Source organism: Ictidomys tridecemlineatus, chromosome 5, assembly GCF_052094955.1.
Source record: "Ictidomys tridecemlineatus isolate mIctTri1 chromosome 5, mIctTri1.hap1, whole genome shotgun sequence".
Lineage (NCBI taxonomy): Eukaryota > Metazoa > Chordata > Mammalia > Rodentia > Sciuridae > Ictidomys > Ictidomys tridecemlineatus.
The window spans coordinates 119,461,197-119,482,409 of record NC_135481.1 but is presented as its reverse complement, the minus strand read 5'-3'; the positions used below and the strand labels follow the sequence as shown (position 1 = coordinate 119,482,409).

Sequence of the window (21,213 nt, the reverse complement as noted above, 5' to 3'; positions counted from 1 at the left end):
GCAGAGTTGGCAGCGAGGATCCAGGGCGGGCTCAGAACACTCAGCACCATCTGAGCAGGACCAGCTTCTGAGAAGGGCTACAGCCCAGGAGGAGGAAATGCGGGCAGAGCCCCTCCCCTACGGACACTGTCCCACGTCCCTCATCCATGTTTGTCCCTTGGGGACATTGGAGCCGGCAGGGAGGGCCCCTACTACTGTCCCGGGTGGGCTGCCTCCACCTCTGCACATAACCTGCCTGGTAGCAGGAGTTGAGAGGTCAGGGTGGTGACCATGGAGCCTGCTCCCATTCATGGTGAGAAACTAAGCTTCCCAGAGCAAAGAGACCAGTCCACGGTGTGACAGGGACTGTGCATCCCAGGAAGTAGTGGGAGAGCTCGAACCTAGCCACCACGTCCTGGTGGTCAGTGGACCCACACAGCTGGAAGCAGAAGGGCACCCTGGGCTGCTCCCCTTGCCCCTGGAACGTGGAAACCTCCCTTCTGCATCTGTACCAATAACGTCCCTGGGGTCTACAGGGGACGAGAGGGGAGACTGACACTAAGTGGCTCTGGTTGGCCGGGGTTCTCTTCTCTCTTCCTTTCGCTCAGCACCTCTTTTCGGCACTGCCACTCTGCCTGAACGCGCAGCCTACTCCCTAATTAACTGAGAGTAGAGGCTGCAAAGTACACAACATACAAAGTAGGAGATGGGTGACAGTGACGGTCACATAGCAGCGCAAATGTACTCAAAGCCACCCGACTGTGCACTTCAAAATGGTAAAATGGTAAATATTACGATATGCATATTTTACCACAATAAAAAATTTAAAGGTGAATTTATTGAAAGAACCTTCTGTCATGTGCTTAGAAAGGACACAAACGTGTACCTATGACCCCATGGGTCCAGAGGGAGGACGTCAATAAAGAGCATTTGCTTAGTGACCTCTCTTTCTACTAACCAGGACCCTTTCTGGCTCCCCTGTGCTTTGCCCTGGGTTCATCTTCTGGCCACTGCTGGAATGGCCAGAAGGGAAGACTTGTCCAGCTGCCCCCAGGGGACTCCCATGCCCCCAGGACTCACACTGGTCCCTAGGAAGGATCCAGTCTGGCTTGGGCCATCAGAATTTCCAGGCCCCAGGGCTTTCGGGAGGAAAGGGCTTGGCTCACAATGCCCTTCCCCAGGGCCAGGCCTGAGCTCCTCTTGTGTGGTGCTGGGGGCAGGCAGGGGTACTCCAGCTGTTCGTGGTGGCAGCAGTGAGCCCCCTGAGGTCACCTTCCCTTTTTGGGTGCTCCCTGAGAATAGAAAAGCCCCTCCCCCATCACTTGGCTCCCCTGGCTCAGGCTGGGCAGGAGGGTAGGGCAGGTGCCCACGGTGATGGAGAGAGGGAAACTACGGGCAGGGGGACTTCAACTTAGTGCAAATGACAGATGCCCAGAGAGGAGCAGCTGGGCGGTGACACCCTGGGAGCTCAGCTTTCTCTGTGAACTGTGCGCTGCCTGAGGGCAGGACTTGGTTCCTTCCTGGAGCGCTGCTGGCTGGCACACAGTAGGTGTCGGATAAACGTCGAGGAACTGGATAGATGGGTGGGGGCGGTCAGTACTGAGGTTCCCGGCCTGAGGGGCCACTGGGTCTTGGCTCGCGCTCTCGCGTGCCTTCGTCCCCCTGCGCGCCGCACTCCTTCATTCACGCCCTGCCATTCATGCACGGGGTTCATTCATTCCCTGCCGGCCGCCATTCCTGCCCCCGCTCCAGCGCCGCGCGGCTCCGCGCTGCCCCGTCCGCCCCGCGCCCGCCACGTGCGCCCGGCCGGTCGCCGCGCGGGGAACCGCCGAAGCAGCCGCGGCTGCGCGGGGCCGGGGCTGGCGGGGAGCCGGGCCGGGGGCGGGGGGCGGGCGCTCCCTGCGGGAAGCCGGGCGGGGTGGGGAGCCCCGGCCGCGCCGCTCCCGGCGCTCGGCCTCCGAGGGGAGGGGGCGGCGGCGGCACCGGGCGCGGCGGCGGTGGCGGCGGCGGCGGCGAGCAGCGCGGCTGCCCCGAGGCCATGTGGACTGGCAGCCGCCGGCCGGGCCGGCTGCGCCGGGCGGTGAGTACCAGCGAGCGAGAGGGCAGCGCGCGGAGGCGGGGCGGGCGCACCCACGCCCCGGGCGGTCCCCGCGCCGCGCCCGCTGCCCTGGGCCGGCCGCTCGGGCCGGGGCGCCTCCCCTCCCCCTCCCGCGGTGCCGCGCGCGGGGGCTGCTCCCGGGTCCGAGAGCCGCCACTTTCCGCGGGGCAGGGTCGCTCGGCCTGCGCGCGCCGCCCTGCCCCCCGCGTGGCCGGCAGGAGCGCCTGGGTCCCGGGCGCGCTCCTCGGCCCGGCGCGCGCGTCCCTGCGGCGGGAGGAAGGGTGGGACGGAACCGGGCGAGGCCTGAGGGCGTGGGAGCCGCGGCTGCCCAGGGCAGGTGGCGAGGGCGCGGGCAGGCCTCCCCCCGCCCTGAGTCAGGGGGCAGAGCCAGACCCCGCTGGGGAGGCGGCCGGAGAAAGGCCGAGGAGCGGAAGGAGGCTGGACCGGGCAGGCTCCGCGAGCGTTTGCAGTGCGTGGGCACGCACAGCCTCCCGCACCCTCCATCTCCCTCGGCGCCTGCAGGCCGGTGCTCTCAGTCTGCCCATTTACAGGCGAGGAGACTGAGGCTGGGGAGGCAAGGGGCTTGCCCCGGGCCTCTCCCCGGCGCTGTCAGGCTCCGGGAGCCCCAGCACGTTGGCTGGGAATTTCTGCCCCAGCATTTCCGCTTCCTGCCCGATTTAGAGGTGTTTCCTTCCTTGTCTGTGCCCCACCCCATCCCTAGTGAGGTTCCTGGGGGGCAGGAGCCGCGTGGGAGACACCCCGGAATCTCCTGAGCCTCGGGATGGGAGCAGTAGGCACCAGCGGCAGGGGCCTGGCTGCACAGGAGTGTTGCCGGTGGGCAGCCGAGGTTGGCCCACCGGTGCGCACCATGGGCGTGTGTCTCCGTGGGACTGGCTCCTCTTGAGCCCCCAACGCCCTGGACCTCTGGAGACCATGGGAGAGTCCTTTCCCTTCTCCTTTGGGGGCTAGTTAGTTCCTGCATTCACCGAGGCAGCACAGGCCCCTGCCTCTCCCAGGGCCAGGCTCCAAGGAGGACTGTGGGAGAGAGCTTCTTTAGACACTGGTGTGAAGGCCAGGGCCGGCAGGGGCAAGTGGCCGTTGGGGGCGGCTCCGCTTGGCATCTGTGATGCTCGGGGCGGGAGGTAGCAGCGAGGGCCCTGGCAGCCTCCCGCAAACCCTCAATTTTCCCAGCTCTCACTATAATCAGGGCGTCACTGAGAAGCGAGCACAGTGGCAGATGCAGCACTCGGGCGCCGGGCAAGGGGTGGCTGCGCTGTCGCCGAGGACCCTCCCAGGTTATTGTTTCATATTTATAGATTCCTGTGGCCCTAGTTCCGCTCAGGCGTCAAAACCTGGAGCTGTTGGCACCTGGGTAGAGGAGTGTGAGGCGGGGCTACCTGGAGCCTCCGTGTGTGGAAGTATCTTTCCTTGCTCTGGTACTGGACTGGGACACTTTCCAGACCCAGGAGGGGTAGCCAGTGTGAGACAGTTGGGATGATGAGCATCTGTTTAATAAAGACCTTTGGAGGCAGGGTAGCTGCCATTTATTGAACACCTACTACGTGCTGGGCAACATTTTGAAACAGTGTCCCTGTCCCTGTAGGCAGCTAATCACTTTGCAGAATGAATGGATTGATGAATGATTTACATGAATGAAAGACAGGCATCCATGGCTTCCCCCAGATCCCAAAGAGGTGAGACTCAGGGGCTAAGTAGGAGCTGAGCAGGGGGCGAGGGTAGAGGTGAGAAGGTGTGGATCTGAGGACCAGCAGAGGCTCAGCCTTTGGAGTGCGCAAGTCCAGGGCATGGCCATGGGGGTAGGGAGAGGTAGCTCCTCCCTTCCAAGGAGGGAAGGAGTTCTGGGACAAATCCTAGGTGACCCCAAGTCTCCCTGTGCTCTCAGAGCTAGTCCTGACCCCGGTGGAGACCTCAGCTGGACGTCTGGGGTCCTGGGTACCAATTCCTCCTCTGCTGCTGATTTGCTGGGTGACCTTGGGCAAGGCCCAGTATTGGAGGCTGAGTACCTTTTGCTTTCAGGAGAGTGACAGGTCCCCGAGGTCGGCTGGAAGAGAGAGAACCTGCCAGAGGAGTCTCTGCTGTATCAACCCTTGTAGGAATGAGGGAGGGAGGGAGAACAGGTGGAGGGATTCTGTGTGCACCCCACACATCCTCCCTGGGCGCACGCTGGGTTGCTCACTGGGGTCACTTAGGTAGATCTGCCATAGACCCACCTTCAAGAGCTCATAGTCTGAGGGAGACAGGGACTCTGACGAGTGTGGCAGGGGTTAAGAAAGGGCTTGTCTGCCCCCTGGTCAGTAAAGGGACTCCAGTGGCCTGGCCCCGGCAGGCCACAGTTCAGTGGCCTCTGGGGGCTTCCCATCAGACCTGACTGCCTGGGGAAGACCTATTTAAACGCCGAGCCATGGCCCTGTGGTGCTGCTGGATCTCAGGTGGAGAAGAGTGCAGGGCATATGGAAGGGCCTGGGCCGTGTGTGGGTGAGGAGTGGGCAGGAGGCACGTTGCAGGACAGACCAGCCGTGGGATAGAAAGCTGGAGAGGTGGCCGTGGGGGCAGGAGAGCTTGGTGGACCAGAGTGGTGAGACGGGTGGCTGGGTGGGTAGAGGTGATATGGCTGCAGGACGGGATGTGTGGAAGGCAGTAGCAGTGGAGGCACAGGAGTGGGAAGGGGATGGGTTCTTGAGCTGGCCAGATGGAGGGTGAGTGGATGGAAGGATCGAGAATGGGTAGATGGCCGCACAGAGTCAGTGGATGGATGGGTGGACGAGGGATGGGTGCAGGAGCGTAGGCATGGGAAACGAGGGGGTGACCAATGGGTGCAGTCAATGAACACGCTCGGGTAGGTGGATGGATCCTTGATATAGGTCCATAAAATCATGGCAGTAGGGATGGACAGAGGGCGGAGGGACACAGGAAGAGGGCTGGGTAGGTGAGCGAGTGCACAGGGACTGGTCAGTGCTCCGATGGACACGCTGGACGGGTGGGCAAAGGAAGGGGCGGCTAGCTGGAGGCAGGTGGGTGGATGAACGAGAGCATGTGAGCAGGTGGCAGGTGCAGATGTGGAGGGACACAGGGCCGTGTGACATAGGTGAATGGGTACAGGAGTGGATGGGCGGAGCTTTGGCCTGCCCCTCCATTTCCCAGACACCAGTGTCTTCTCAATACCTGAGCCTCCCTAGACTGCTAGGGAGGCAGCAGGGCTGGGAGGGGCTCGGACACTAGGTGAGAGGAGAACCAACACAAACCAAGGGCCGTTAGGCCTCCAGCCATGTGTCAGTGTCAAGGGAGGTGACTGTCAGGGCAGTGCAGATGGGGAGGACATATGGCCTTCCCAAGAGCCTGAGATCCCTCCCCATGTCCTCACCCAGTGTCCAGTCTAGAGTAAACACACACCAGGCCCAGGATGTTTGTGAACTGATGGCCTGGACCTGTTTGTCAATCATTCCATCCAGGCATCCATCCACTCAAGAACTGTTTATTGAGCACCTACTGCACCCCAGGCTCTGTGCAGAGAGCTGGCATACAGAGGAGATTGCATTCTGGTGGGGACAGGAAGCTTAACAAATGACCACCAGTTGGCCATGGCGTGAGATAAGGAAGGGTTAGAAGGCCTGCTGCAGAGCTGTCTGACTAATCTGGGACACACAGGAGCAGGCTGTTGGACTGGGGTCCTGCAGGTCAGCTGGGAGCTGGATGAGGAGGGGGAGGGGAAGAATGAGAGTGCTGCTGGTAGAGGGACAGCGAGAATGGAGGTCCCGAGGCCACCTGAGCTCGTGCATTCGGCAGCTGGACGGGAGTTCCTTTGGGGGTAGCAGGGGCACAGGGTGGCAGAGAAGACGTGGGGGTCTTGCCAGGCGTGTGACTGTGAGCCATTGTCGTGCTGTCCATTGTGGGGGAGGGCTGACTGGATGGGAGGTCAGGATCGCAGGGTCCAGGTGAAACGTGGTGGCATCTGGGACCAGCAAGGTGACATGGGCAGGATGTTCAGGTCTGAGAACAGCTGAAGCACCAGGGCTTGGTGTCAAGGAGGGAGCAGGAAGAGCAGGGAAAGGTCTGGGCAGCTGTCCTTCCTGTCTGGCCAGGTGAGCCTGTGGTGCTGCCTGGAGGGCACTGTGGTGTCCAGCTGAGCCAGCGAGCAGGGTCTCCAGGCACTGGACCTGGGGCAGGAGGGGAGGGCTACCAGTGCATAGCCAGGAGCACACATGCTCCAAGTGACACCGAGGCCAGTGCCAGGGACGGTGGTGGCAGCTGCCAGCTGGCCAGGGTTCTGGTTACCACCCCCTAGCAAAACTTCCTAGGACTTCAGCGTCCATGGAGCTGCCTCTGGGAAGGGGCTCTCCTGGCCTGGGCCTCCTGTGGGATACCAAGGCAGACACAGCCTCCGTCATGCAAAAGGCCCTTCTCCCCGCCCCGCGAATATCAGTACCCCCCCCCCCCCGTGCCAAAGGCTCTCGCCTCATAGGTAGCAGCAGCTGCTCATCACCTCCCCCATGTATCACTGAGGAATTGCTCAGAGCTGCTACCAACAGCCACCAACTGTGGCCAAGCAAGTGGGCTCGTTTCCCTCTCCAGTTCAGGACCTACACAGGCAGGTGGCACAGTGCTAATGTGATGATTCAGTGACCATCAGGGATCCAGTCTCCCTGGGTCTTTCTGCTCCTTGGCCTTTCCTATATAGCTCTTGCCACAGGGTCCAATATGGCTGCCACAGCTCCAGCCACACTTCCATGTTCCAGAAAAGAAATAAGAGGATGACAAGTGGAGGCAGAAAGAGCACAGGTTTTTGATGGTCCAGTAAAAGGGCTTGTACACACTAGGCAAGTGCTCTACATCAAGCCATACCCCCAGCCCTTTTTCTTTTGAGACAGGCTCTCACTAGGTTGCCCAGGCTGGCCTCAAATTTGTGATCCTCCTCCTCAGCCCCCTGAGTATCTGGGATTACAGTCATGTGCACTATGCTTAGCTTATCTAATCCCTTTCTCAGAGTTCCCTGACTTCACACACCCAACAACTTCTGTTTCTATCTCATGGACGGCTCCCCAGCTGCAGAGGAGCCTGGGAAATGTAGTTTATTGAGCATCTTACCTCTCAGACCAAAATGAGGATTCTTTGATGAGGAACATGGGAGAACAGTATCTGCCAGAGGTCTCCACCGCCCTCCCCTTGGACCAGGGTGCCTGCAGCCCTGGTCCGCCCTCCTGTGCCCTGTGCCACGCTGGAGTGGGCCTGTTACGGAATCTGTGTGCTGCCTTCCCCTCGGGGCCCCAGGCCTGCTCTGTGGCTGGCAGAGGAGGCAGTGGGAGGTAGGCGGACGGGGTGCAGCAGCCTTGGCCCTGCACTGGGCAGGAGCCGGCGCTCCCCGGCCCAGGACGTGACCTTCTCCGCGATAGCAGCACGAAGCCCTGAGGCTCAGCCCCCGCCCCATTCAGTGAGGATCGATTGGGGGGGGCGGGAGGCCTCTAGGGCCTGCCACGTGCTCTCTGAATCGATGGGCAGGCGGGCACTTGGCTGGTCATCCTGGCCAGTGAGGGACAGGGGGCCTGACCTCTGGAAGGGCATAGGGATCCCAGCCCCATGGAGGGAGAGGAGTGGGGGTCGGCACGACCTTGGTCTGACTGAGGAGGATGCTCTCAGGGCCTGGCTCCCTGGCACGGGGCCCTCATCCCACCAGCCCGAGGCAAGATGGCCATGGCCCCCCTGGGGGGCCCCGGGTAGAAGCCCCCATCAAGGAAGCACACAGAGAGGCCCTCGGAAGCCTGCAACAGAGCCCCCACCCAGGACACAGTCCAGAGAGCGCGGCGTCCCACCCTGGCTGCCCGGCGCAGCCCAGCCAGCAGAAGGCACGGGGGTCGCCTGGCCCGCTGCCCACCCCCACGACCCAGAGCACAGGCAGCGGGGTGGCCGCAGGCCCCCTGGCTCGCTTGGGTCGCCGGCGGGAGGCCAGACTGCCCTTCTCCAGGTTCCTGGACGAGGTCGCCGTGCGGGTGCTGGACCCCGGGACCTTGGAGGCTTTCAGGGGACCCAGAGGCCGTGGCGCAGCACCCTCTCCAGAGGCACAAGGCTCGGGCCTGGCCCAGGAGCCTCTGGCTGGAACTGCAACCCCAGAGGAGGAGGAGGCAGCTCCGAGTCCCCAGCCGTCCTCGGAGGCCACAGCTGCGGCTGTGAGAGGAGTGGGGCCGGGCCAGGCCGAGGAGACCAGAGGGCCCTGTGTGGACAGCGACGAGCATGGAGGTCCATCTGCCTCCCCATGGCGGCCTCCCGGCCCGGTGAGTGCCCCCACTGCCACCCAGTGCCTCGGTAGGCAGCCGATAGAGGTCTGCTGAGGCCTGCCCTCCCCCCCCGAGGCCTGGCTGCCCCTTCTCAGTCCCTCGTCACCTCCTTCCATAATACCTTGTAGCAGAGAAAGACCTTAAATACCAAAAGAATGACTCTCTGCGGTGGAGTTGGTGGCTCTGGGCAGGTAGACTGTTCTGGACTGAGGGCCTGCCATGGGCTCTTGTGGGATTAGCCCTTTAAACGTCTGAGCCCCACTGGCTTTAGGTACGGTAGAATGTCACGTGGTCCCATCAGGAGGCAGGTGGACCAGCGTCCCTCACGGCTGTCCCAGTTAGTGAAGTAGGAAGCTAGTTCCGAGGGGCTGCTCCCCCACCCCAGGAGGAGATGGAGGCGCAGAGAAGGCTGGAAGGGGGCTGGGATTGGACCCAGCAATCTCTGCCTCCACCTGGGCACCTGCTGCCCTGTCACTCTCCCTCCCATGACCTGCCCTGCCCCTGCCTGCAGGGACAGCAGCAGGTGGTGGTGTTGGAGCTCTGCCCTGAGTCTCTGTGGGGGGCCAGCCTGGGCTGTCTGGGGAGAGCCTCATTCAAGGCCCTGCTGCCCACTGTGTGACTCTGGACGAGTCCCCTGCCTCTCTGGCCCTCCGTTTTCCTTCCATCTGCTCAGGCCAAAAGCCTTGGTGTCCCCCTCCGGGGTTCTGTTTTCCTAGCAGTGACCACGCAGGATTGTTTCCCCAGCCTCCTCCATGAGGGGCTGGCAATCTGGGATCCCCACCAGCCGTGGCAGTTCGCGCACCAGGCAGCCTTCCCTCTGGGGACCGGGGACCATCAGGCCTCAGGGGAGTCCAGTGCAGTCAGGGCCCTGGAGGATTCTACCCCACGGCTCCTCACACTTGCCTCTAGGGACTGCCGAGCAGCACAGGCCCTCGGGGACTTGTCAGGGCCACCAGTGAGTATCCGGTGGGGGCAGCTTCCAGGACCAGGCCATCAGTGTCCCAGGGGAAGAGCTGGCATTTGCTCCTTGAAATGGGCAGTGGGCATTGGCTACGGCAGACAGGAATGGGTCTTGCCTGTTCCTGGAGGCGCCCGGCCTGGCTCCCTCTGCACCCAGCCCTGCCCCACCCCCAGTCCCACTCACAATGGGCTCCAGCTCAGCCCCACCCTCGGATCAGACGCAGCAGAACAAGAGCGAGGTAGGGGCCCACTTTACAGAGTTGGAGCTGAGGCTCAGAAGGCTGAAGCACTGGCCCCAAAGCCCTTTCTGAGACAGTGCCTGGCGTGCCATCATTAGCCAGGAGGAAGCCACTGACCAGCGGAGGGCCCTGGCTTTCAGTCTGGGCGAGAGGCCTGGGGAAGTTCCTTTTATGGTCCAGCAAGCAAGAAGTCACTGTCCAAGGTCTCTGGGAGCCCACGGTCTCGGACTTGAGACTGAGGCTCAGGAATGACTTATTCCAGCCTCCCCTGAGAGCAACAGGGTCAAGGAGAGCAGGAGGCCCAGGTCCAGGGTCATGGCTGGGGTGGGGCTGTGACAGGCTGCCTGGGGTCCTGTCCTAGAGGTCCTGCTGAGTGACCTTGAACAGGTCACTGCACCCTCCTGGCCTTGATCGTCCAATAAAGAGGGCAGGCTTAGGCCTGGGTGGACCCCTCCTGGACAGGGGGCCCGGGTGCCTCTGGAAGGGGCAGTGCTTCCCAGCTCCCTGTCTGTTGCCACGTGGGAATGTGGGATGGAGTTGCCAGATCTTCCAAATTTTTCAGTAGAAGCCAAAAATATGGATTTTAAAATGTAAACTCTCCCAATTTTTAAAGTTGGCTCAAATGTTTAAAAAAAAAAAGAAAAGAGGAAAGAAAGAAGGAAACCTTGTGCAGGCCAGATACAACGTGCTGGTGGGACAGATTTAGCTCAGGGAGGTCAGTTTGCAGCCGCTGGCCCCGTCCGTCCGTCCATCCGTCCGTCTGTGGGACGCACAGCTGGGAAGGGGGAGGCCCTGTCAGAAGTCCCACAGGACAAGGGGCAGAGTCGCCTCTGCAGCCAGGTCCCCTGGAATCCCCAGGAGAACACTGTTGGCTCCTTCTGAGAGGAAGGAGCGAGGCCAGGGCCTGAATTTAGGTCCCCAGCTTGCTAGGTGACCTTGACCGGTGTTCACCCCTCCCCCCTGGGTCACTTTAGGATCCCAGGCTACGGTTGGGATTCCCTGGAGCCTATCCCTCTGCCTTCCTGGAAACACCCCCATACACTGCCCCTGCCTCCCCCTGCTCCCTCAAGGCTGCTTGGCTGGCTTCACCCCCCTCTCCCTGCACCCTGCTGTGGCAGAGCCCAGGACCCTCCTGGACCCTCCTCTCCCCTCCAGCGAACTCTGCTGTGGCTTTTTGGCTGTACCTGCCGCTGGTCTGACCACTCCAGACCCTCTCCACACCACCTACCCATCCTCTGACAGATGTCTCCCCCTGGACACCCCAGACCTGAATCCCACTTTCTGTCCTACCCTCCTTCCATCTGCTCAGGCCAAAAGCCTTGGTGTCCTCCTCCCGGGGTTCTGTTTCTGCATCACCTCTAAGCAGTGGGGACCCCAGTGCCTCCCCCACCACTACCCACCCTGCCCTGGGGCTGCCCTGCCCAGGCTCACTGGCCTTTCACTGTGGTCTCCTTGTTGTCATTGTGACCTGGCCGCCCCATCACCCATCTTTCTCCTGAGACTTTCCCCATGGGACACATGGGTGTGGGGGCAGTTTGCAGACTTCCTGGGTGGAGTTTGGGTCCCTGCATGAGAACTTCAGCCTGGTGAAGACAGGAGATTTCATGGAGTCTTTTCACTGTCCCTGACAGCAAGGCTCAGCACACAGCATTGTTAGTTGAATGAATGCAAGAAAGCAGGAAGTGGAGAAGAGCACCTTAGAAAGGAGTCCTCTCTGAGTGGGGAGCTCCTCAAGGCTGACGCCTTCCCTGGCCCATCCTGAGCACAGCCCCCTGCACACAGTCACCTGTTGTTCGCAGCATCCCTTGAGTATCTGCCATCCTTCCTTCCTTCCTAGATGAAGGATTGCGGTTCACAGAGGCTGAGAGCCTGGCCTGAGGTCCTTGGCTGCATGAGATGCCCGTGTTGCAGTCAGTGAGAAGCAGGGTCCCCAGCCCCAGGCTCATCTCCATCCTCCACTGAAGGTGGCTTCGGAGAGCAGAGGGAGTGGAGCCAGTGTGGGTGTAAGGAGGTTCCAGGGGCTAAGCACTGGGGTCAGGGTCTGAGAGTCCAGGCCCTGAGGGGGGATGAGGACTGGCCCAGGTCACACAGCAGATGGGAGGCAAAGCCCCTCCCAGACGTGGACTTGAGCTCCTTTGCTCCATAGTTACAGGCGCAGGCAGGACGGGCAGCGGTGCTGTGGGCCAGCTGGTCCAGTAGAGGATTCGAGTGTGTGTGTGCTGGCGGGCATGGGACTGACCCACATTCGCAGTTGTGGGGTGTCCCCAGGCCCAGCTCTGTGCAGATGCGGCGTGGGCACCCAGGGTCTGGGGACCTCTGGCACCAGGTGGGGCTTGACAAGGGTCCTGAGAGCAGGCTGGGGTCAGAAGTGTCTGTTCATTCCGGCTGCCTGACCTGCACCCCAGAGACCCTTGGAGCCAACCCTGGCCCGTGGAGACTCAGGCCATGACAGGGGCCCTGCTGTCATGTGTGGTCAGAGAAGGAAGCCACCAGCCTAGCAAAGCGGGCGGAGCATTCCAGAAGGAAGGAAGAAGTGCAGAGCCCTGAGGCCGGGAGGAGCTGGGTTACCCGGCAACAGCCAGGTAGCCAGGGTGGCTGCCGTGGGGGCTGGCGTCGTGTAAAGAAGGACCAGGACAGTGTTCACAGCCTGGGCACCCGCTGCAGGCGTGGAGGCCTCTCCTCTGTCACCTAGTGTGTGCAATCCAGGGGCCCAGGGAAGGTGGTGGCTGTGGGAAGCTGACGAGAGCCCTGGCCCCAAATCTCTGTGCTCCTGCAGATCAGCTGCCAGCCTCACCTCTGAGCCTCTGTGTTTGCATCTGTAAAGTGGGGGATAAGGAGAGAGGAGAGGGAGCAGGAGGCAGGGGTGGGGCCAAGGTCATAGGAGCCTGAGAAAGGGGCATGGGGCTCAGTCTGGTTTGGCCAACAAGGTGGGCTTATGTGAAGTAAAGGTGGCTGCTGGCCTGGCCCACCCAGAGGGGATGAGGGAAGTCTAGGGTGGACCGACAAGGAAGAGGCGTGGCATGTGCAGTGGGCTGGCGTGACAGTGCCCAGAGGCAGGGCTGACGGAGCCTGAGAGCACCCAGGATGCCCACCTGTGTCAGGAGGACATGCCATTCACCTGCCCTGAAGGGAGTTCCATGCCATCATTTCACCATGTCAACCCTGGACGTCCCATGGGCACAGGGTCTCACAGTCCCACCCACCCCACCCTCCTGGGCAGGGAGTATCCAGTTTCCCTGCACAGGGAATCGGTCAGGTTTCAGCCAACTTGGGTGCCGCTGGGCAGGCTACTGCACGGTTTGCTCATCCAGCCCAACGGCATCCTGGGAACACTGCAGAGTCCTGTGGCTAGTGAAGCTGAGGGCACAGACCTCCCTGCAGGGCCAGCCTCGATGCTCTCCTCCCCCCTCAGTGTGAGGCTGGTCCCAGACAGAGCAGGAAAGACGAAGGCCCTGTCCCACCTGGTGTGGGGCTTTACCAATGACTGGTTTCCCCCGCCCCGGCACCCCTCCCACCCCCCCAGGGCTGCATGGAGGAGGTGGCCTTCAAGAGCAAGGGCCCTGAACGGGCCAGCCCTGAGGTTGGAGAATTTGAGGACTCAGTGGAGGATCAAAGTCGGAGTCTGTAATAGAGTGAAAGGCAAGGTCCCCTGCCCTGCCCAGCCTGCACCTCTGCCACCAGGGACGTCCGCAGCCTCCCCTTGCCTCTTTCCCAGTTCAATGGAATTTCTTTGTGGTGGGGAGGGGGAGGGGGTTTCCCCTTCTAGAAGTACGGAAATATTTGATGTAAATAATTAATGCTGGATTTTTAAAAATTAAATTTTAATACATTCGTATTAATTTTAGACAAGCTCCCTGGCAGGTCGCTGGCTGTGAGTGATTGAGGCATCCGGAGACATCCAGGGATGTCCCAGCCTTTGGGAGGAAACCTCTTCCAGGAATGGGGCCAGGCCCAGTAGGGCCCCTTCGGCCGCCTCCCGGGCTCCCCTTGCCTCCGAGCTTGGCTTTCCTTATCTGTGAAATGGGGAAGGCTGCTTCCGCGTGCAGTTGCTGAGGAGGGGTCAGCGGAGGTGCTAGGGCCCTGTGGTGTGACCGCTGCGGTTCTCTGAGGGTGGACTCCCAGAACTGAGAGTGGGGGTGCACCTCCGCCATTAGCCCTGGAGAGTCGGGCTCACCTCATTTGCTGCCTCCTCCCTGGTGGGAGACCTTAGCCGGAGCTGCTGAACCAGCGGCCAGCTGTTGGTTGGTGGACGCATGAACACTTGGACTTGGGGGTTTGGTTGATCCTGATTCAGGTCTGACCCTCCGAAGGGACGGCTCCTCCCACCCTGCGCTGGCGGAGGCCAAGCCTGCTGGGTGCCGGAGTGTCCTGGTGAGAGCGCGGGGCTCCTGCCCAGGAACTCACAGCCGGCAAGGGGGAAAGACTGGAGAAGGCACGGCTTCTGTACTGTAGGACCCAGGCAGGCACTGTCCGTGTTTATTGAGCGCCTGCTGTATGCTGGGACCCACTGCGATGATGGCTGTGATGGGGACCAGGACAGGTGGGCCTGGGGAAGAGGGGCGTGGGGGACGTGGGGGCCGTTGGCAAACTCTTCCTGGAGAACTCTTCGTTCTTGGAGGAGGAGGGTTTATAGAAGGGGTCCGGGCTCGTGGTCTTGGACAACTTTTAGAGTGTCCAGGGAGGGAAGCCTCCATCCCGGCGCCTTGGGGACCCTTTCCCCTGAAATTCCCTCCCCCACCCCAGCCCCTCCGCAGCCCGCCTGTGCTGAAGGGCAGCAGAGCGCCTCTGGTCCGGCTTCCTCCCGCCTCCCTTCCCCCCTGCTTTCAGGTGAGGAAACTGAGGCCGGGGGAGGCCTGGTCGAGCGACAGGGAAGTTGGTGGCCGAGGCCCCGGGGCCGGGCTGCGCCCTCGCCCGGCGGGGCGGTGGGGGAGGCGGCGTGGGGCCCGGACCGAGCGGAGCGCGCTCCCGGCGGACGCGGCGGCGGCGCCCGGCGCGAGGGGCCGGGATGGGCAGTCATCAGTCTTCCCAGGTCTGTCGCGTGGTCCCTGGGCTCAGATCCTGGTCCCCCACAGCACGGAAAGACAGGGAAAGCCCCCGGGAGAGGCCGCTCCCGGGCGGGGGAGAGCCCGCCCCGCGCCCCCAGCTCCGCGCAGGAAGTGCGATCCCGCCCGGGCCGCTCGCGGTCCCCGTCGCCTGCCGGAGCCCAGAGGGTTAACGGCGGCGGGTGGGTCTCCCCGCCCGGTGCGCGGAGGGGCTGCCCGACTGCGCGGGGCCGGGCGAGGAGGGTCTCCAAGCCGCGCGCGGGCGGGTCTCTGCGCAAGCCCGGCAGGGAGCCCCACTGGCGAGCGGGGCGCGCAAGGGTTAATCCCTCGGGCCCGGGAGGGGCGAGCCAGGCCCGGAACCCCAGAATCTGAGGGCACTGGGGTCCCTGACAGAGAAGTCCAGGGCTCCGCTTGCCATCACCCTCGGACCGAGTGAGTGTCGGGCGCTGCAATCCCGTGCGGCCCCAATTCCCCGATTCAAACATTCTGGGACTCAGATTCTGCGACGCCCGGCTCGGCTTTCTCGGGAGGGAGCGCGGGGCTGGAAGGGTTAACGGGCGGGACGGGGGAGCGGAGGGGCCCGCAGCCGCCCGGAGTTAGCGGGGACCGGCCGGGTCCGCTCCTCCAGGCGAGGCTGGGAGCGTCCGAGGCCGTAGCATCCCGCGTCCCCAGGCCGGTCCCCTCCTCGCCCCGGGGGGCGTAACTCGGTGCCGGGGAGCGCGGCGGCCCGGGCGGGCTCACCTGTTACTCGGCCGCGGCCCGGAGCGCCCACTGAGTCACGGGGGCCGAGTCCGAGGGTGCGGGCCGGGAGTGCGCGCGGCCGGGCTTCCCACGGACCGAGCCACGCGGGGGTGCCCCGCCGCCGCGCCCTGCTGTGCCCGCTGTGCCCGGCTCCGCCCGGCGCGGCCCCGGAGCGCACGCCTCCTGCCTGCTGACCCTCTCGTTTGGTTTCTCACAGGCCTCTGCCGCAGACATGGAGAAACTCAGGTGAGTGGAGCGGCTTCCGCGCCGCGGCTCGCGGGGCCCGGGCCGGGAGGGGAGCGGGCGGGGGAGGGGCTCCCAGCGCAGCCGCGGGCCCGGGTCGGCGGGGCGGCCGGCCGGTGTGCGTGTGTGGGTGCGTGTGTGCGCAGAGAGACAATGGGGAGCCCCGCACGGGGCTGCTCGGCCGGGTCGGCCGCTGCGGCCGGGGTGGGGTGCGCCACTGAGCGCCGGCCGCCCCCAGCCCGGCCGCGCCGGCCTCCGGGGCCCGAGCGCCCAGCCCGGGACTCTCGCCCGTCCCCCCGGGACCCCTGGGTTTCTGTTCCCGCTGTTACGCACGGTCCCTCGCCCCCCAGCTAACAGTTGCCTGGTTCTGAGCTTTTAAGTTTCCGCCTCGTGGGGGCGGGGTGGGGGGATGGAGTCCTCGCGGCTGGCCAGGCAGTCGCGTCTTGGAGCCATTTTGGGGGAATCCCGCGACAGCGACTGGGGAGCGCCCCTCGAGTCCTGCTGCCTGGTGCTAAACTTTGAGCCCCGGTGGACTCCACCGGCTCCTTTTCGCAGCAGTCCAGGGATCAGCCTATTTGAATATTCGCGTCTAACACTGCGACTTCCCCTGGCCACCCTGACCCCTACTTTGGGAACACTCCTCCTGGGATTTCCTTCCGGAGCCCGGCCGAGACCGTGTGTGGGCGGCAGGCCTGGCTCTGACTGCTGAGTTTCAGCACCTTCTCCCCTGGCTGGGAGGGTCTCTTAGCCTCCCTCAGCCGCTCCGGAGGCCAGAATTGGCATCCATTGGGAGGACTGTAGCCGGCAGGTGCATCCAGTCTCTAAGGGGCAGGGTTCCAGCAGAGCCCAGGCTTGGCCCCCTGGGTCTAGGGGACAGGGCTGGGGCCCTCCCTAATGACCTTCAGTGCTCTGGATGAGTGGCTTGAAAATACCTAGCTGGGAGCTGGGAGACAGGTGGGCTCACAGAGGCCCCAGGTTGGTCATCTCTTGGGCCGTTGAGCTGGAGGGCCATAGGACCAGGATCAGCATGTCCTGAGCTGGGAGGAGGGGCAGCCTCTTAGGTGATAGTACCTCAGACCCAAAACCTGACGTCAGTCAGCCAAGCCCATCTTGTCATAGCCAAGGTCCAGTGGGGGCAATGAAGCCCTGGCTGTGGTCACATGGATGAGCTTAGGTACGAACCCTGGCTCCACATTACCTGTCCTACACCAGTACCCTCACCTGAGTAGGGCTTTGTGGGGGGGGGGCTACTCAGCCAGCACTTGAAGGAAGACACAGCGTTCATGGGCACCCTGAAGCCAGCCTAGGGAGCCCCCTATGGTTTTCTTTCTCCCTCTCTCCTTGCCCATATTCAGCCAGGACTCTTGGGCACCTGCCTCTTTGTGCCAGGCACTAGGGACAGGGATCTGACTGGGCCTGGTTGGCCACACATCTGGGCAGGTGAGCCAGGGGTCAGATACCCTGCCTGAGCTGTCAAGGGCTCCCTGGGCTGAGCTGGTGGTCAGGACCTGGGACCTTGGGCTGCATTGGGCCACATGACCTTCTGGAGCTAGCAGGGGTCTTGGGGCCAGGACTCACATAGCCTCCCAGAATTGGGAAGGGGTCCTGCCCTCCTCTTGTTCTTACCTGAGTCATCCCCAAGTAACCTGGAGGCCTCCCAGACTGTCCCCTCCTAGCCGGCTAGGTTGCTCTAATGAGTTTCTGTCCTATCCTGAGGTCCAGGAGTACAAGACCAGAAGGCCTGGAGGGCTTAAGGGAAGTTGGCCACATGTCTCCCACAGGAAGGTCACTGGGTTTGGGGTCCCACTGCCCAGCCCTCTCTGATAAAGTCCTGATCCTTTCTGGGTCTCAGTTTCTTCAGCTGTGAACTGGGGATCCTCCTTGGCCCCAGGGTGCAGGGATGCTGGGAGGTGACAGGAATGTGCTTCATCCAGGTGGGGGTCCTGGTGGAGCATCCTTGGGGCCACTAGACTGCTGGTGTCCCAAGCAAGAGAAGAGGGATTTGCAATTCAGGTGAAGGGTCTCCAGTAGCCAGTGGGATGACCCAGCACCAGTCCTTCCTCCGGCCTGTAAGTGCCCATCACAGGCTGGGTCTTGGACTAGAATCGTGCTCTGAGAGGACAGGCCCTTGGCCCCATCCGCTCCTTGACCCCTGGAGCTGGAGCCGGCCGGGCCTGGCTCACTTGAGGGTCTAGTAAATATTTGTTGAATGAGCATAAGGACTCTGCCACCTGGTGGTGTCATGGACCTCACCGGCTGCCTTGTGAGCACGTATACACCTAGATCTCCTGGCCTGGCCCTTCTTCTTGACTCCCACATGTGACAATCCCACTACAGAGCTTCTCTGCCTTTGCCCATGGTGTCCCCTCTCCCTGGGACACCCTTCCTCAGAGATCTTTTTATGCATGTGACAAACTGAGGCTTTTGTGATTCGCTTGCCCCTCCCCCCAGTGAACTGGCCCAGTCTGCACAGCTGGCTTCAGGTTGGCCATCCAGACCCAGGCCAGCCTGCTTCCATGAGCAGGGGACACAGGCCCGTGACAGAGCCCCCCAGAGGAGATTGGCCCAGGTGTTGGGGAAGGATTCCCAGAAGCCGAGACACCTGAGCCAAGGCTCTGGATGGATGGGGTTTTCGAGGAGGACAGACGGGGCACCTCCTGAGACGTACAAGGGCCTGGGGGCTTGAGGAAGCAGGGTGTGTTCAGGGAGACGGATGGGTGGAGAGTGGAGATCCTGGGGCTCTCTGTGCCACCTGGAGGGTCCCCAGCCTCCTCATTGCCCACAAGGACACCCCTGAGTGCAGAGCCTGGATCAGACCCCTCAACTTCTGCTGGGCACAGGCTGATGCACACACAGGGGGACTACCCAGCCTCATGCGACACATGGCAGGTGCGCAGCCACCTCACTGATGGCCTGGCCACCTTGGCTCTGGCCTGACCCCAGCTCATCTCTGCCAGCTAGCCTCCTCCACGCAGTGAGCATGGGGCTGTTCCCTGCTCCTGCAGCATGCCTCTCAGTAATCCCTGGGATTAAGCCCCTTCTGCCTGGACTCCTGCTGGCACCTTGGGACAGCCCCTCAACTCTGAGCTTCAGTTCCTCCTCTGCCGTGTGGAGAAGTGGGACGTGTGGAGAAGTGGGACGGTCACCTCTGACAGGTGGCCAGGTGTGCAGAAGGTGCTCAGGAGGCCCAGGGATGTCCCCGACGGGCTCCATAGCGCCCCTCACAGTAGAACTTCTCCAAGTTCTGAACATGACAGACTTCAGAGAAATTGGTATGGCTACAGTTTAGCAACAGACTACCGTGACCACCTGGTGACCACCACCCAGGTCCAGCACTGCCAGCTCCCTGGGGTTCCCCCCAGGACCCCTCCCCAAATACAAATGCCCCTGCTCCCAGAGAGCACCAGGACCCCCACCTGGTGATGGTTCGTTCCTTGATGGATCTGTCACCTGAGAAGACACCCAAACTGAATTTTTTTTGCCGGGCCTTGTGCCTCCTCTGCGTGGGACCACTCAGCCTGCGCCTCTGGGGTAGGCTGGCCCGTTTATTCCTCGGTGCAAGGCTAGAGATTCCCGGCCTAGACCAGTGTGAGCGAAGCCGACATGTCCATTCCCTCGAGACACCTTGGCTCAGGTGTCTCGGCTTCTGGGAATCCTTCCCCAACACCCGGGCCAATCTCCCCTGGGGGGCTCTGTCACGGGCCTGAGGGGTATGAGCTGCATTCCTGAGGTGCACCCAGAGTGGAACTGCTGAGGCACGTGGCACACATGTTACCAGCTTTGGAAGATGAGCCAAGGGTTCCACATCCACATTTCTTCTGCCTGGCTGTGTCCCACCAGATCTACACATGCACTGTCACCGTCAGCAGGGGCACTCCGGAGCACTGAGTCCACGCTCCAGGTCCTGCCTGTTTGGTGCCTGTTCGGGTTTCTTCCCTGGTGGCTGGGGTGTGGCTCAGTCGTGGAGCGCTTGCTCCACGCCCTGAGCTGCACCCCAACTCCCCAGGGGGAGAAAAGCAGAGGTTTCTTCTTCGGTAGCAGCTGCAGGCACTTGCCAACCAGAGCGCTGGCTGTTCCTGGTGGGTTTGCGGGAGCTCTCTGCACGGCTGGACAGGAGGCCAGTACTTCCCGCAGCTGCTGGGCTTTGTTGCTTCCAGCTCGGCCAGGCCCAGGGGTGGACAGAAGTTCCTGACTGTACTCTTGTTGAAGATCTCAGGCTTTTGCTTTTTGGCTAAAGCTTTCTGCGTGTAGTTTAAGGAATTCCCCCGAGATCATGAGGCCGCTGGCCATAGCCCACTGGACCTCAGGTGTGGAGTGTGGTATGAGGTGGGGCCCTTGGGTTTCACTTGTTGGCCCATGACTGCTCTTGTCCCCATCCCGCCCTGCACTGCTCTCTATGCTGGGGTGTTGGGAGCGCCAGCCTGGCTCTGGAGACAGGCATGTGATTATCAGGTAGCCTCACAGATGTCCCAGCAGGACCTTCCTCAGGGCCATGCTTGTGCCCTTCCTGAAGCCCAGCGCTGAGGATGCACCTCCAAACCCCCCTGCCCCTCTGTGCCCAGAGCCCCTTGTGCAGAAGTCAGGCGCCCAGGCCCGACACCTCCTGCCCCACCTCCCCACACCTGCCCCTGCGGGATCCTTCTCCCCAGAGAATCGGCTTCAGTTTGCCCATTGGTCACGTAGTTCACGTGTTTACTAAGTGCCACCATTTACCTGAAGGCAGTGCTGGTGCACGTGCAGCAGTGAAGCAGGAGTGAGCCTTCTGCCCAGAGCACACGGGAACTTTTTAAAACAAATAAATACCCAGGTGACACGTGCTATGGAGACAAAAACTGAGAGCAGTGAGTGAGCCTGTGTTGGGGGAGGGGTGTGACGCCGTGGGCTGAGCTCCTGGGGGTGGGAACAGGGGAGGGAGCAGCTGCCCCCAGAGTTCCAGGCAGGGAACAGCACATGCAAAGTAACTTGTAAGAAGCTCAGGTGGTGGTGGTGGGGGGAGTGTGCTAGGTGACAGAGGGTACAGGTGTGAGAGGAAGGGGGTGTCAGAGATGCTCCTGAGGGCCGGGCCACACTCTGGAAGGAGGGCTGGAACTCCGTCCCCTAGGCGGAGGCTGCTGTGGGAAGAAGGAACTTGTGCACAGGCCCGGGATCCCTCTTATCTAGTGAACCCCGGCTCGCGCCTGCTCTGGAAGGTCAGGGGTCTGACTGGTACCGCGGTCCAAGACCTGCCAACTCCAGAGGAGGTGCTGGGGTGAGCTGGCCCTGTTGCCATCCCCTCCAGGATGACTGCTGGGTTCTCAGGCCTCCCCTCCTCTCCTGTCCCAGGTCCCTGCTGTCCTGCTCTGTGTCTTCCTCGCCCACTACCTCAGCAGGCCAGAGCCCTCGGCATGGAGGTCCTTCAAACCTTCTGCCCCGCCTCCAACCCTGACCCCACCACAACCCAGGGACTCACTAAGCGGAGAACGACCACCTCACTTTGATTTCTCCCTTTGGGGGTCAGGGCTTATAAAGGGACCTACCACATGACCCGTTCTCCCTCCCTCCTGTATCTGCCCTTCAAAGGCTCTTGTCCCACAGCCCAACTGAGTCCCACTCTTCAGCAGAGCCTCCTAGAGGACGACTGTGGT

At 62.3% G+C, this 21,213-nt stretch overlaps 1 protein-coding gene and 1 long non-coding RNA gene across 29 annotated transcripts in view; one reads left to right on the top strand and one right to left on the bottom strand.

The window, feature by feature from the left end:
- Positions 1 to 1,960: 1,960 nt before the first annotated feature.
- Positions 1,961 to 21,213, top strand: part of Begain (brain enriched guanylate kinase associated) — a 38,557-nt gene continuing 19,304 nt past the window's right edge. For 3 of the 28 annotated variants that reach the window (XM_078050880.1, XM_078050878.1, XM_078050867.1), the window contains exons 1-2: positions 1,961 to 2,059; positions 15,564 to 15,592. In XM_078050880.1, the coding sequence (XP_077907006.1) occupies positions 2,018 to 2,059; positions 15,564 to 15,592 (71 nt within the window). In that variant the 5' untranslated portion in view covers positions 1,961 to 2,017. The other 25 variants (XM_078050889.1, XM_078050884.1, XM_078050874.1 and 22 more) reach the window with 20 other exon arrangements.
- LOC144377950 (uncharacterized) lies at positions 5,555 to 9,508 on the bottom strand. Its single transcript, XR_013439290.1, has 2 exons — positions 8,486 to 9,508; positions 5,555 to 6,252 (listed from the first exon to the last, which is right to left on the bottom strand). It is a non-coding gene; the product is annotated as an uncharacterized LOC144377950 (long non-coding RNA).